This window comes from Salmo trutta, chromosome 14 (assembly GCF_901001165.1).
Source record: "Salmo trutta chromosome 14, fSalTru1.1, whole genome shotgun sequence".
Classification (NCBI taxonomy): Eukaryota; Metazoa; Chordata; class Actinopteri; order Salmoniformes; family Salmonidae; genus Salmo; species Salmo trutta.
This window is the reverse complement of record NC_042970.1, coordinates 51,876,902-51,893,426: the sequence shown is the minus strand read 5'-3', so window position 1 is coordinate 51,893,426 and position 16,525 is coordinate 51,876,902. Positions and strand designations below refer to the sequence as shown.

Genomic DNA, 16,525 nt, shown 5'->3' with positions numbered 1-16,525 from the left:
ATTAAGATCATAACATGGTGTCAGAAGCGCTTCGACCTCATCAAATATAAGACAGGAGTATTTCACAGAAAATAATAATGTTCCTGGAGTTTCGTCAGAGTTTAGAGTGACAAAGTAGCCCACAGCTTTCTCATGTCTCATTGAGGAGAGCAGCCCAAGCGGAGCCATTGCTATGTATGCATGCAGAGCCATTTTGCCACAACTTTGGAAGTATGCTTGGGGCCATTGTCCATTTGGAAGACCAATTTGCCACCAAGCTTTAACTTCCTGACTGAGATGTTTAAGCCAATTTGTGTATCGCAGAATCATCATTTAGAATAGGTTTCGTGCAGATTTGAAGTCAACGACGTTCAGATTGAGACTGATATGATGTAATAATAATTAATGGATGACTAATATGATGACGATATATTCTGATATATTTTTGAGTTAATTCAGGAAACGGTAACTCATTAAACAAACTTTTTCCGTGGTGCCCCAAGATTGCTAATGAGTTAATTGTTACGTAATTAATCACGTAATAATTAAACATAGTTAATTGATTTGATAAAATAACCGTCATCACATTAATGATGTCATCACGACACTGTCTGGCTACTTTGAAGAATCTTAAATATAAAATATATTTTGATTTGTTTAACACCTTTTTGGTTATTACATGATTCCATATGTGTTATTTCATATATCAGAAGTCTTCACTATTATTCTACAATGTAGAAAATTGTAAAAATAAAGAAAAACCCTGGAATGAGTACGTGTCTCCAAACTTTCAACTGGTACTGTATATATTATGACATTGATTTTAGTGTTGGAACATTGGCTTAACCTCGTAGTGAGGAGCCTATAAAACGTAGCTAGCTTCATTAATATTTCTGAATTCGGAAATTTATTGGAATAAATAACCAAACTATAGAACTAAGGGTAAGTGTAGCTAGCTAGCCACGTTAGCTTGCTAGGTACATGAATAGCTTTAGCCTGGTTGTTTTTAAACTCAACTTCAAGATTTCCACCAAGGACGTTGCCTCTCCGATCATCACTCTCCCTCGCTTGGGCCAGGGACATTTAAGGTACATTCGGATGTGACGATTTAAAACGTCATTCAAGGGCTGAGGGTTTAGGGCCGAGGGCTGTCTACTTGGAATTTGGACTGCAGACTGTGATACAAGTTAGACGGAAGAGGAATCGAGACATCTCACTGGCAAAGAAATTCTGGTTCATATACAAGTAGAACAGACCAAGCTGCTATCGTGGGGCGGCAGGTAGCCTAGCAGTTAAGAGCGTTGTGCCAGTAACCGAAAGGTGAAAAATCTGTTGACGTGCCCTTGAGCAAGGCACTTAACCCTAATTGCTGCTATAAGTTGCTCTGGATAAGAGCATTTGTGTCACGCCCACTCCCGTTCCCTCACTCCGGCGCTTGACGTCGCTAGTCTATTAACCACCGGTCCTAGCAACCCACATGACGCACACCTGGCAACCATCATCAAGCACACCTGCTCCCCATCGTTATGCACACCTGCCTACATCATTACCTTGATTACTTCCCCTTTATTTAGTCCTCAGTAGCCTCGGTCTTCATGCAGTATATGCTTTTTGTTCACGTTCAGTACGCGTCTCCTGTTTTGTTTATCTGCTTATTCTCTTTATTAAACTTACCTTCTGCACCTGCTTCCTAGTGTATACGTTAATCTGCTAAATGACAAAAATATGAATGTAATATCTATAAGAGAGCCACCCCTTAATTAAGTAGACCGGAACTGTGACAAATGTTTTCAATGGTAAATGGGCTGAGGAAGGCATCTTCATTTATCCACCATCTTTGGCTTTAGGTGCACAGATCCACAATACTTCGCTCAAAGCTAGAGTACATCGATAATGTATCATAACCTGTCATTCTATTAGAAACTTTTATTGGAAACGTTTTTTGTTGGTGTGATGTTTCTAACTTTCATGTAGCCTACATGGGATTTCTTCACCATCTTTTTATCCGTTCCAACAACACAGATTCAGGTCAAGCTCACACAGGTTGCAACAAATGCCTAGAAACATTTCCATGGACATGGGATGAAAAGCAGATTATTCCATCATGCATCATGCACCATTTTACGCATTGATAGTACACTACTTTTGACCAGAGCTTTATGGGCGGTGGTCAAAAGTAGTGCTAGTAAATTTAGGATGCACCCAGTGTTATAAATCTGCTGATGACTTCCTTCTGTCCGTCAGTATGCCCAGTCTGGCTAGCCAGATGCTGACTCCAGCTCCAACATTTGACTGTCTAGTCCTCCTGCCAAGCAACAGCTTAACACCAGGAACATGTTCATTACACTATGTAGGGAACAGGGTGTATTTGGGACATAACCATTTTAACTAGGCATGTCAGTTAAGAACAAATTCTTATTTTCAATGACAGCCTAGGAACAGTGGGTTAACTGCCTTGTTCAGGGGCAGAATGACAGACTTGTACCTTGTCAGCTCAGGGATTTGAACTGGCAACCTTTTGGTTCTAACCACGCTCTAACCACTAGGCTACGATGCCGCCCCATTTAAGCTATTATATGTAGGCCAGCTCTATTTCGTCCAGATCCGGGTTCAAATAATACTTGTTTTCTATCAAATAATTTAAGCTGAGTTTGTCTGGCGTAAATGGATGGACAACAATGGAATTGTCCCAAAAGTGCAAACATCTGGCACAGGCATGCCGAATCAAACGCTCATAGCATTTGAAAGACCGCAAATAGTATTTGAACCCTTGTATGATTTCCTTTGGCCATGTGTCTCAGTCATTGATGCACAAACTGTGGTCTTGTGTTGTCTTTCAGATGATGGAAAACTTTCATTTGATGAGTTCAATGCTTATTTCGCAGACGGAATTCTCACCACTGAGGAGTTGCAGGAGCTCTTCTACTCCATAGATGGGCGGCAGAATAAGTATGTTCCCTCTCTGTGATTCCTCATGAAACTAGAACAAAACAAGACAATGATTTTTGGGGGATTTTCACGACATTTAATCCATAGAAGGGTCCTTTAGTAGAAGGAGGAAGGATTGTTGACATATATTTGACATTTGTATCGTAAAGCATAATTGAGAAATATTTGAGGTTGGAGTATTTGTGACATTTTGGCCTTACCGAGGCCTTTAAGACACCATAATGTCTCATCTGTAGGAACTAAAAAGCAACATTTGGTTTCATATTACGCTTTACCGCTTGTCCTGTAATATGAGTGGTATTTCCTTACATTAATATCTTACAACAATTTTCTTACATTCATTTATGAATATTGAAAGTATACCATTTTAGATTTGGCACATTTTTCATATTGTTGAGCATAATATACTCTACGGGAATATCAAAGTTCCAGAGTGGGATCTCTGCTACTTTTAGAGTTATAATCAAATTTGTAAGCATTACCAACAGAGTGAATGTGAAAATGGATTCAAAATGGTCGCCCTCTGCTGGTGATTTGCAGGATGTGTAATGATACAAGTAAAAGAAGGGTTGTGATTGCTTACATTCTCTGTATAAAAAAAAATATGAATACCACTTTAACAACCCTACCTGCATGTACATAATTATCTCCATAACCTTGACACATTGACTCTGTACTGGTACCCCCTCTATATAGCCCCGCTATTGTTATTTACTGCTGCTCTATAATTATTTGTTTTTCTTATCGCTTATATTTTTTTACCTAATTTTTTTTGTTGTTTTCTTAACACTGCATCGTTGGTTAAGGGCTTGTAAGTAAGCATTTCACTGTAAGGTCTACACCTGTTGTATTCGGCGCATGTGACAAATGAAATTTGATTTTGATTTGAAAACACTTTGCTACACTCATCTATTGCAGCTGCAATGCTGGTTGTAGCGTGAGTGGAAGTAGGGAGAATGTGCATTTCATGGCTTATAAAACTGTTGAACAAAGTGTTGACAGTGCTGAATAACAACTTAAACACGAACTTACTCCTAAAACAGAAGCTCTTTGCTGTATTCGTTGAGTCTCTCTCTAGTCATGGTTTTAAAACTTTCGAAATCTCACATTATCAACTTTGCGTTCTAGGCTTCTTTTTACAGTATATGGCGCAAGGAAACTGCAGTTCAGATCACTGTGTCTATCTGATTGGCCAGCGGTAGTGCTATAGGTGCACTTGATTTGCCCTCTGGGCCTGCCGGGTAGACGGAGCTCTACCTTCAGACACATGAAATGGTTCAAAATGGGAACACTTTGCCTTCCCGGCACTAGGGCTGCTGAATCAAGTGTGCCTACCACCAGCAGCTCAAAACAAATAAAGAAAATAGGAAAATGCAAGGCTTTATCATTGGGTTTTTTACAGAAATATTTGGTGATCGACTAAGATTGGCGATCGACCGGTTAGTGACCAGTGATCTATATTGTGGAAATTCTAATCCGTAATGAGGAGAGACAAGGTCAGTCACCAATCAGGATATTACTTTATTCAAAACGTATTAATAAGGAAAGCATGTCACACCACACACACCAGTGAATGATGTGAGTGCTCTGCAATAACGATGGCTGGTCGACAAACCACCCTTAGATGATTCATTGAGAGCCCAACAAGCGGATTTGAGCCACAGCATTTTATAGCAAAGTACATCCTCCTGAATGAATGTTCATGACAAACAACAGATGTGTGGAATGAGTCACAAGGTTAGGATTCGTATGAAAGAAATTAATCATTCACAGCGGACAGTATCTGCTGTAAAGACTATTCGCATTGTGTGGAAACCGGGGTCTGTCCCCCAAAACAAGGTTCCCCTCATCATTATCCATACCCGAGCCATCTCCACCCTGGTACCTCCCACTACACAAACACCAACTCATGCTATGGAATGCGGTCTTTAGGTTTTATCACCAAAGGTATCTTAAATCCACTGTCAGCATTAAGCCCCAGAGGCCCAATTCAGAAGACCACGCACAGATGAGTGTTCTAAAGCCTCTTGAAGCGTTCGTCCCGCAGGCGGGATCAACATCCAGCGAAAAATCATATCGCCATATTCATAACCGAACCATAACAACATTTTATTTTTTTCAAACATAGGACTATTTTATACCGTTTTATAGATACACCTCTCCTGAATCGAACCACGTTGTCCGATTTCAAAAAGGCTTTACAGCAAAAGCAAAACATTAGATTATGGTAGAGGAGTGTATCGTCAAAGTAGCCACATAGCCATTTTCCGACCAACCACATGCGTCACAAATAACCAAAACACAGCTAAATGCAGCACTAACCTTTGACAATCTTCATGAGATGACACTCCTAGGACATCATGTTACACAATACATGCATTCTTTTGTTCGATAAAGTTCATATTTATATATAAAAACAGCATTTTACATCGGCGCGTGACGTTGAGAAACTATTTTCCCTCAAATGTATCCGGTGAATCAGCGCTACAATTTACTAAATTACTATTCGAAAAATGTTTAAAATGTAATATTGTCATTCAAAGAATTATAGATTAGCATCTCGTGAATGCACCCGCATTGCCAGATTTAAAAATAACTTTACTGGGAAATCACACTTTGCAATAAAAGGGGATGCTAATGCTCAGAAAAATAGGCTAGGCGACAGGTTGGCGCCATCTTGGAACAATTTAATATCAAATCTATTCTTGTATACTATTGTAAATATTCCCTTACCTTTGATTATCTTCATCAGAAGGCACTTCCAGGAATCCCAGGTCCACAACAAATGTAGTTTTGTTCGAAAAAGTTAATTTATGTCCCAATAGCTTCTTCTTGTTAGCGCGTTCCGAAGGCTACTCATAATGTACGAGGCGCGCTGGACTTGTCGTCACGAATGTGCAAAAAATATATATTTAAGTTTGTTCAAACATGTCAAACGTTGTATAACATAAATCGCTAGGGCCTTTTTCAACCAGAGCTTCAATAATATTCAAGGGGGACGGTTGCATTGTCTTTCTAAACGTTTCGAAAGGGGAGGGTAGCCAGGGGCACCCGCGTCATAATGGTAATGGCCCTTCCCCTGTGACCAAGATCAACAGCCTCTCTTTCGGTCAGTTTGTACTGTAGAAGACTCAAACCACTTTGTAAAGACTGGGGACATCCAGTGGAAGCCTTAGGAAGTGCTCAATGAATCCTAACTCACGGTTTGTTTTATAGGCAAAGTGCTGAAGGTGAGTCCGCAAATCAGATTTCCACTCCCTGTTAGGATCTGTCTCGGGGTTTTGACTGCCATATGAGTTCTGTTATACTCACAGACACCATTCAAACAGTTTTAGAAACTTTAGGGTGTTTTCTATCCACATCTACTAATTATATGCGTATCCTAGCTAGCTTCTGAGTTTGAGTAGGAGGCCGTTTAAAATGGGCACGTATTTTTTTCAAAATTCGCTGTAGCGCCCCCTATCCTTGGCGTGCGTTAAGAGGCTAAGAACCTTATTCTATTCCATAAAACAACCATTTGATGCAATAACAGTATTATAACATAATCTTGTATTTTTGCTCTCACATCTAATATGAAGTTTTAAAATCCCAAACTATCCCTTTAAAAACCAGCTTTTTCCATAGCCGTTTTCTCTCCTGAAGTGGCAAAAGTTGAACTTTCCATTGTTAAGCCTGTTGAATGGAAATGTATATTCATTGAGCATCTACCAACTTGCTCCCCCAACATGAAGAATTTCACAACATTATAGCATTTGTAGTCCAACAAAACCCTTGTTATTGAAATTAGCTTGTCCATCAAAGTCCCAGCTCAGATGAACAAATATGGAATCCAAGATTGCCTGAAGAAGTCCTACACACAATTTTGAGATGATGTCAATGATTATGGTAATGAAAACAATTAAAGATAAACATTTTTGCTAAGAGTATTACTGATCGATTGTCTATGACTTTTCAAATCACCCAGCAGTGCTATTTGCAGAGTTATCTCCAGGTAAATGTTGCAATTCTTCAACCATTCCTGAACCTGCGACCAAAAACAAGATACATATGGGCAGTACCCAAACAAGTGATCTAATGATTCTGTCTCTTCGCAGCAAAATCTGCATAGCTAGGATGGTTGTATCCCCCATACACATTAAACGAAAATATAAATGCAACATGTAAAGTGTTGGTCCCGTGTTTCATGAGCTGAAATAAAAGATCCCAGAAATGTTCAATACGCACAAAAAGCTTATTGCTCTCAAATGTTGTACACAAATTTGTTTACATCCCTGTTAGTAAGCATTTCTCCTTTGCCAAGATAATCCATCCAGCTGACAGGTGTGGCATATCAAGAAGCTGATTGAACAGCATGATCATTACACAGGCGCACATTTTTGCTGGGGACAATAAAAGGCCACTCTAAAATGTGCAGTTTTGTCACACAACCCAATGCCACATGTCTCAAGTTTTGAGGGAGCATGCAATTGACATTCTGACTGCAGGAATGTCCACCAGAGCTGTTGCTAGAGTATTGAATGTTAATTTCTCTACCATAAGCCGCCTACAACGTCATTTTAGCGAATTTGGCAGTCCGCCCAACCGGACTCACAACCGCAGACTGTGTATGGCGTCGTGTGGTAGAGCAGTTTGCTGATGTCAACTTTGTGAACAGAGTGCCTCGTGGTGGTGGGGTTATCGTATAGGCAGGCATAAGCTATGGACAATGAACACAATTGCATTTTCTTGACTGGCAATTTGAATGCACAAAAATACCGTGACGAGATCCTGAGGCCCATTGTGAGGCCCATTTTTCAAAGGTATCTGTGACCAACAGATGCATATCTGTATTCCCAGTCCATAGAAATCCATAGATTAGAGCCTCATTAATTTATTTAAATTGACTGATTTCCTCATATGAACTGTAACGCAGTAAAATCTTTTAAATTGTTGCATGTTGTGTTTATATTTGTTGGCCCTGGTATACTGGTATACTTTTTTATTTAGTACAATTTTCTTTAACCAATTTCGGTCTTTAATGCAGGAGTCGACAGACAAGTTCCTTACCTCCTCCCTCTTCTACTTGCCTCCTCCATTTTTGCGGTAATGCCAGTCATATTTATGATATAATTTACAAAGATAATACCTTTTTTCTTTCATGCCAATTTTTTTTATTTTTTTTTTATCATTTAGTATATATTTGAGTTTAACCATAATATTTGTGCTGTCTTTTCTGGTGGATTAAACTGAAATTGCAACCAGCTTTCTATGGCTTGTTTTAAAAATAGTGATATTTTGGAGATTGGTGATTTCATTTCCAAATCCCCGAAAATGAGAGGTTGTAATCTGAATAAACGGAAAAAGGCCATTCTTGTACACGGAGTAAGCCATTTTTACTAATCTACTAGAGAACCAATTCAGAGTTAAGTATAGCTTTTGTATGACTGAAGCCTTTGGTGAGAGGTCCAATGCTTTAATATTGAATCATTTCTGCCCTCTGAAGTCATATTCATTTAATTTTGTCTGGCTTGCCTTTCCAAATAAAATTGAATATTTTTTGCTCTATGTATTGTATTATAGTGAGATAATTTCTTTCTTTCGGGATATGAATACCGAGTATGTCCACTTCACCATCATACCATTTTATTTGTAAACTACAAGGTAATGTAAATAATCTTTTTTTGTGATCTGATATGTAATATGGTACATTTATCATATTTCGGTTGCAATCCAGAGAGGTTAGAAAAATTATCTAGATCCTCTGAGGCTATGCAGGGATCCTAATTGCGGATTTTAAAGAGAACATGAATTGTCAGCATATAATGACACCTTTGTTTTTAAACCCTGGTTTAACTAGCCCCTTGATATTATTGTTGGATCGGATTTTAATGAATAACATTTCGATGGCCATAATAAATAAATATGCCAATAGTGGTAAACCTTGTTTTACTCCTCTTGACAGTTTCATATAACATTTTAGGTGGTCGCTTTTTATGTGGTCATTTCTGCCCAGCCATACATTTCGGCCTAGAAAATATTGTTCCACAAAGTCCATTTCAATTAACATTGGAAATGATATTACCAGAGAGGAGTTCACATTTCTTTAATCAAAGCCTGTAGGCTTCACTCAGACACACTAAGTGGAAAAGTGTGAGGTGAATTAAGCGTTATTTAGAGCTCGTAGTATTCATCTTGCTATCTTTTATTGAACCTATTAATTCCTGAAAGTTTTACAGTACATTGGGGGCACCCGGCTTCATGAACTGGTGCAAAGTTTCCCTCTGTAGACTTCAAAATTCTGTCCATGCATTCCCGAGGCACATAACCTCTCCAGGACTTAAATGAAACACCAAAAATCTTTGAAATGCCTGTAATTCAATGAACTCTTTCTTTTCCCATCTATTTATTTTCTGATACATTGCAGCAACCTAGATACCGACAAACTATCAGGTGAGTGTCTGTTTTAATGTGGCCTATCCTTTCATAAAATTAACCCTGCAATCTCTCCAACATGCCTCCAGTAATACATTATTCTCACTTTTGAATCTTTTGTGCTCAACAATTCTCTTTCATAATAAGGTCAGTATCTTTCCAGTGAGCACACCACGTCATTTCAATGTGGAAATGTGGGTCATTTTTGGTTGAGATATTGATCAGTGACATTTCAACCTTTTATTCACCCACTCAAAAAGACAGCCAGAAGTTTATTGAATTCCCAATGTGTTATCACTATGCTTTCAACCATCTAAAAGCACAAACAAATTATAATGAAAAAACTGTCTGATATTTTGTATTTATACAACAACTTAATGTGTTATCACTGTGTGTCATCTAATAGCACAACCAAATGACCTAGATTGTATTTGAGATTACATCAAAAGTACTGTACATAGTGCAAGTGATCAATGCTGTTCCATATGTATATTGTGAAGATCACAGATCTGCGACCTTTGCATGCTATCTTGAACATGCATGCTTTCTATGATTGCATAATAAGAATTTTATAGTTGCAGTCAACTCAAAATGTGGCCTGTGTGTGTGTGTGTGTGTGTGTGTGTGTTACTCATTTTAAAGTTGAATAAAAACTGCTACATTAGTTTGTAAGATAGCCTTAACTTTAGGCTATTTATAGTATTACAAAAGTCATATAGAATTGTGTTATGTTGACAACGCAACCAAATATCAACATTTGAAGTAGATGTATATTTTGTGCCACTTAGTCTGAATTTAATTCCAGTTTGTCCTCAAATGTATATTTTGAATGTTGGATTCACATCTCCATATCAACCAAAAATTTTATTTAAAGAATAGGACTAAATGAAGTCCAACTTTATTTATAGTTTGATTTGATTTAGTCCTATTCTTTAACTTAATTTTGGTTGAAATGTAGACGTGTATCCAACATATACATTATTAACTTTAAGCTTGAAACCCTAGGCCTATATGTATTGTTTTAGTTGAATTGAAACAATAGCTGTTGATCACTTCGCAAATGCTGTATAGACCTAAATAGTATCGTTGAATGACTTGATCGATTTAGATATTAAGAGATCTCTCAATAATCATTCTCATGATAGTACTTTCGTAGTAGTCAGTGACAAATATCAAAGCTAAGCAGGGCTTGGTGAAAACCCTGGATGGGAAACCAAATGGATAGCTGAAGATAGATCAACTCTCCAGTAAGAGGGGCTGCCCAGCCTATTATTTGATAGTGGATATAACATTTAAGATCTGACGTTGTTTCAAAGGTAAAAATTCTAGATATTTTCCACAAGGTTTGTCTATGTTGAAAATTGGTTAGCATGATGACAATTCTGCGGTTGAAATTTCACCCTCAAAACAACAGTTGATTACTTTTTGCAATTTTTTTTACCCTTTTTTCTCCCCCAATTCCGTGGTATCCAATTGATAATTACAGTCCTGTCCCATCGCTGCAACTCCCGTACGGACTCGAGAGAGGCGAACGTCGAGAGCCGCGCGTCCTCTGAAACACAAGCCAGCCAAGCCGCACTGCTTCTTGACACAACGCCTGCTTAACCCGGAAGCCAGCCGCACTAATGTGTCGGAGGAAACACCGTACACCTGGCGACCGTGTCAGCTTGCATTGTGTCAAGAAGCAGTGCGGCTTGGCTGGTTGTGTTTTGGAGGATGCACGGCTCTCGACCTTCACCATTCAGCCAGTTTGTACCCAGTGGGTTATTGTTGTGATAAGTTGTCATTATCATAACATTGTCATTCCGATCTTCATTATCCTCATAATCAACATTGTCATGCTGATCATCATCTATAACCTTCTATTATTATAAGTATGGCTATAAACTGATTGACACATCTAGATATCCAGCTTATGAAAATTAGTGGCAGATGGCCTGGAAAGCCAAGAAGTAGGACAAGAACCTGTAAACACTCACTTCCGAGAATAAACCTGCTGCATAATTTATTGAATGGGGAAAAGCATCAGTCAGTGGAGCAGCTTGACATGAGGGGGATGTTGACTATCTCTTATCACTGTAAGTGCTTTCTCTGTGTTATCTTGGAGTTACTGCATTGAACATCAATCAATGACTGCTTCATAGGCAAAGGAAATCCGGGGCACTCTTAGATTGGTGAAAGTTATAATGCCCTGATTGATTTGACGTCACCATAATAAAGTATAAGAACAGCGTTGGCACACTTAAGCGTTTCGGTTGACTTACTTTCCAACTTTATGAGAGATTATAACAGTTGATCTAATCAATGTCCGGTCTTGTGTCTCAGGATGTACTGTTCTGTTTTGTTGTTTGATCAGTCTAAGGTAATTACGACATTTTTCATAGACATTTTTTAGATCAAAGTGTGCATTATGGGGAAAGATATTGCAATACCATGCACATTAGATATTCAACTGAATGTGTTATTCGTACTGTATAGTATAAGAAACCGGTGTCGATGTTAAATCTAAAATTAGGATTGCTTTTTTTCCTTTCATTTCAGATTACTTTGCTCAACACTTGGGGGGATATGTGAATGTCCTCTCTGCTCTGGAGATCCTAAATGTTGCCATCTTGAAGGCTATGGACAAAACTAAAAAGGTACACCTTTGTGATTACTATTTTGAGACATCATATCCATGCTCAAGGTTTACTGTCAAATAGATGAGTGAATCCAATCATCCAATAACACTTTGAAAATGTAACCTTCTTTACTCTGCACAATGAAGTAATCACTGATTTAACACGATTGCACAGGTGAAAGCAAGAGTTCCACTTAACAGCTTAGTGACTGTGGGTTAAAGAATTGACCATACCCATGTCTTTTATTATGACGAGTAAATGCTACACAGTCAATTGACTGGGGGCTACAGAATATACTCTATAGATAAAGTTTGCAGAACATACCCTATGTAGAATATACCCTCGGCTATAGAATATACCCTACCTATGTATTGTATTATGAAGAGTAAATGCTCCACAGTCCATTGACTGGGGGTACAGAATATACTCAGTCGCTATTCATGTCATAAACAAGTACAACGGCCACTGAAAAATACGAAATGCTGATCCGGGAGGACCATGTAGAACGGGCACTAGTAGAGAGCTATTCGGTGCCAATGGATAGGGTTCAGCCACCACAGCTCTGTCTGGCAAGAACCAAGATATGTTCAGACAAGTTTATTGCAGGTATTGGGTTCAACACACTCCTCTGTAATGATGGCTCATTGTAAAAGTGAGAGAGTAAAAAAGTGGTTCTATGGACAGATGGAAGGACACAATAACCATGAGGATAGGCTTACATACAATATACAGGCCCAGTAGACTGTGGAGATATACATGCTAGTATCTAGAATACACAGAATAACATATATGGTTGATTTTGCAAATACGGGCACCTTTTGGATGTTAAATGTTTTGGTAAATGAAACCTCTTCAAACTGCTTTTTATCTATCTGAATATTTTCATCACTCTGTCTGGAAACAATATCTAATAGTGGCTGAGACCATACTATTTAAGAATATCAAGATTTTTATCGGTTTCCTCAAATACCCGAGGGGAAATGTCATTACCACCACGTCATAAAATTTGCTATTTTAGTTGAAAAGGAAATTACAGAAATTGTGCCTGAGGTATTTTTATATAAAATTTGCTAATTGTATTTTTTTTTTTCATTTATTTTTCTTACTATTTTGAAGTTTGCTTAATTATATGTATTCATCATTATCATGTCTAAATGTCCATATATGCCTTGATGATACTCAGAAACATGTATTTACCACATCAGAATTTAAATATTTTACATTATTTTACAAATTATCTTAAGAACAAGCATTTAAGATTCACATATGGGAAAAAATCATCAATATCAATTGTAATTTAATGTAATTTGCCTCAAAATATGTACCGTGATGGTAATGACTTAGCATTGTGGTAATGACAGAGTGTGGTGGAAATTACATTTCATATAAAACAACTGATGAAAAATACCATTAAACATTTTGTCACAGTTGTACGTGTTTAATTTTATTGAAGATATAGAACAGCCCATTTGTTCCAATCCATCCCAAATGTGTTCGATGGGATTGAGGTCATGGCTCTGTGCAGGCCAGTCAAGTTCTTCCACACCGATCTCAACAAACCATTTCTGGATGGACCTCGCTTTGTGCACAGGGGCATTGTCATGCTGAAACAGGAAAGGGTCTTCCCCAAAACTGTTGCCACAAAGTTGGAGCATACCTTTTTAAAACATTATAAACATGGTAAATAACTAGACTGCCTTAGCAACACCCTGACATCTAGAATGTCATTGTATGCTGTAGCATTAAGATATCCCTCCACTGGAACTAAGGGTCCTAGCCTAAACCATGAAAAACAGCCCCAGACCATTATTCCTCCTCCACCAAACTTTACAGTTGGCACTCTGCATTTGGGCAGGTAACGTTCTCCTGGCATCCACCAAACCCAGATTCGTTTGTCGGACTGCCAGATGGTGAAGCATGATTCATCACTCCAGAGAACGTGTTTCCACTGCTCCAGAGTCCAATGGTGGCTAGCTTTATACCACTCCAACCGACGCTTGATATTGTGCATTGTGATCTTATGCTTGTTTGTGGCTGCTCGGCCATGAAGTTCCCGACGAACAGTTATTTTGCTGATGTTGCTTCCAGAGGCAGTTTGGAACTCGGTAATGAGTGTTACAACGTAGGATGGATGATTTTGACACGCTACGCGCTTCAGCACTCTGCGGTTCTGTTCTGTGAGCTTGTGTTGACCGGGGAATCTCTAGCAGGGCAGAAATTTGACAAACTGACTTGTTGGAAAGGTGGCATCCTATGGCGGTGCCACGTTGAAAGTCACTGAGCTCTTTGGTATGGACCATTCTACTGCCAATGTTTGTCTATAAAGATTGCATGGCTGGGTGCTCAATTTTATACACATTTCAGCAACGGGTGTGGCTGAAATAACCGAATCCACTAATTTGATCCACTAATTTGAAGGGGTGTCCACATACTTTTGTATATATGGTGTATGTCCTTGTTCTCTCCTTGGTTGATTTAGGGGGCATCTTATATAATTTTTTTAATAAATAATTAAAGTCAGATATATCCATTTGTACGTCACATAAATAGACATCAAAATCACTCAATCATCCTAACATAATAAAACATGTAATGGTCTTATTTTGCAAATAAGTGTTCAATTTCAACTTAACCATGATCATATAGGTAATTTGTTTGTCTTTTCAGGTTTTAAGGTAAGTAATAATGTATTAACTAATACATTTAGTCATCACCATATTCTGTCCTTACCGTCACAGTTCATTATGTGGTGGTAATGACGTGCGGTGGGAATGACATTTTTACAGTATTTGGTCATAAATAGAAGGGATTCCAGCATGCTCCAGTTGAACAGCTAGCATACAATGTATCCTAAATACACATAATTAAAACATAATTGAAAAAATCAAACATCATTTGATGAAATTATAGCCTATTTGGAAATATCTTCTCAAGTCACATTTACCTTTCTTTTCCAATCATTTCCTGGCATCAAAATTGGAATTCCCCTCTGACATCCATCCATGTGCTCCACTGTCACTATTCATATCCATGGTAACCAAGTACACAAACTCTTGAAAAAAGGTTATTATTTGCTTGTCATGGTGGTCATGACACAACACCTAGAGACTACTGTATTTTGTGTAAAAAAAATATAATATATATATATATCAAATGGCTTATGCACATTAATATGTATATAGTTTCCATTTATTTGACTCTTTATTTTTTAAACAGGTGCATTAAATATTTGGTAATTAGACTTTTGTAAGTGTAATACGTAGAAGATTGTCAAAAGTCCAGGTGTTAGACAGGACAAAAACTGTGGAAATAAGAACATTTTGAAAGTTGAAAAAAAAAGTTTAAGGTTATTTTAATCTCTACCTTGAAATTTGTTTAAAACATGTTTTATTTAACCTTTATTTAACTAGGCAAGTCAGTTAAGAACATTCTTATTTAAAATGACGGCCTACCCCGGCCAAACCTGGACGACACTGGGCCAATTGTGCGCCGCCCTATGGGACTCCCAATCACGGCCGGATACAGCCTGGATTTGAACCAGGTACTACAGTATAGTAGTCTTGCACTGAGATGCAGTGCCTTAGACCACTGCGCCACTCTGGAGCCCGTATACACAATCTCTATACTGCTTATGCCAAGGTATAATGTAAGGGGCAAAACCAAAAACACAGGCTATAGAAATACACTTACAGGTTAAAGACCAACATACTGGTAAGCATAATAACTGAAAACATGACTGGACCGTAACCGACGTCTGCACATGTGCACAAGACCAACGTGGAATAGTAACTGCGCCACTAGTAAAGGTACCGGCTAAATTAGGCTAAATGCTACATAAGGCTAAATACAGTACACGGTAGCATGAGGCTACAGTACATAAAGGTTGTAAATGTCCGTAACATGGCTATTAAAGATACTATGTCTATAAGCAAACAGTATTAACAGAATAATTCTAAACAAGGCATGTGGCACACAGCATAAGTGAGCTAGCAAGACTGGCTAACATCTTGGCTAGCAGGCTTGAACAAGCATGATGGACATGGAAAAATAAAATACATTTTAAACATTATAAACATGGTAAATAACTAGACTGCCTTAGCAACACCCAACTAAAGAAGCAATGACGTGCCGTACTTACACTTAAATGCAAGCACTAACACAAGTCAAATGCAGATAGGTACAGTTCAATGAGTCTGTTAATTTCTGACTGCAATCTCACTCTGAAGGCAGCAGCATGTGGTTCAGTGAGGTGCACAAGGAATGGTCAACTGTGATTGGCTGGTACAAGTGGCCAGCTGCCTTCAGAGTTAACTTGCACACTTGGCGGGACTAATATGGTGAAAATAAGGGGTGTTGGGCAAATATACAGAACAAAAATATAAATATTTCAACGATTTTACTGAGTTTGAGTTCATAAAAGGAAATTCTCTGGCAACAACTCTGGTGGACATTACTGTGGAATTGTGTTGTGTGACAAAACTGCACATTTTAGAGTGGCCTTTTATTGTCCCTAGCACAAGGTGCACCTGTGTAATGATCATGCTGTTCAATCAGCTTCTTGATAT

At 38.3% G+C, this 16,525-nt stretch overlaps 1 protein-coding gene across 7 annotated transcripts in view; it reads left to right on the top strand.

Moving 5' to 3' along the window:
- Positions 1 to 16,525, top strand: part of LOC115208361 (N-terminal EF-hand calcium-binding protein 1) — a 58,125-nt gene that overhangs the window by 29,453 nt on the left and 12,147 nt on the right. For 6 of the 7 annotated variants that reach the window (XM_029776354.1, XM_029776355.1, XM_029776352.1 and 3 more), the window contains exons 3-5: positions 2,820 to 2,928; positions 9,332 to 9,357; positions 11,881 to 11,978. In XM_029776354.1, coding sequence (XP_029632214.1) covers positions 2,820 to 2,928; positions 9,332 to 9,357; positions 11,881 to 11,978 — 233 coding nt within the window. Of the gene's footprint in view, positions 1 to 2,819; positions 2,929 to 9,331; positions 9,358 to 11,880; positions 11,979 to 16,525 lie in introns of those variants that run through there. The other variant, XM_029776358.1, reaches the window with a different exon arrangement.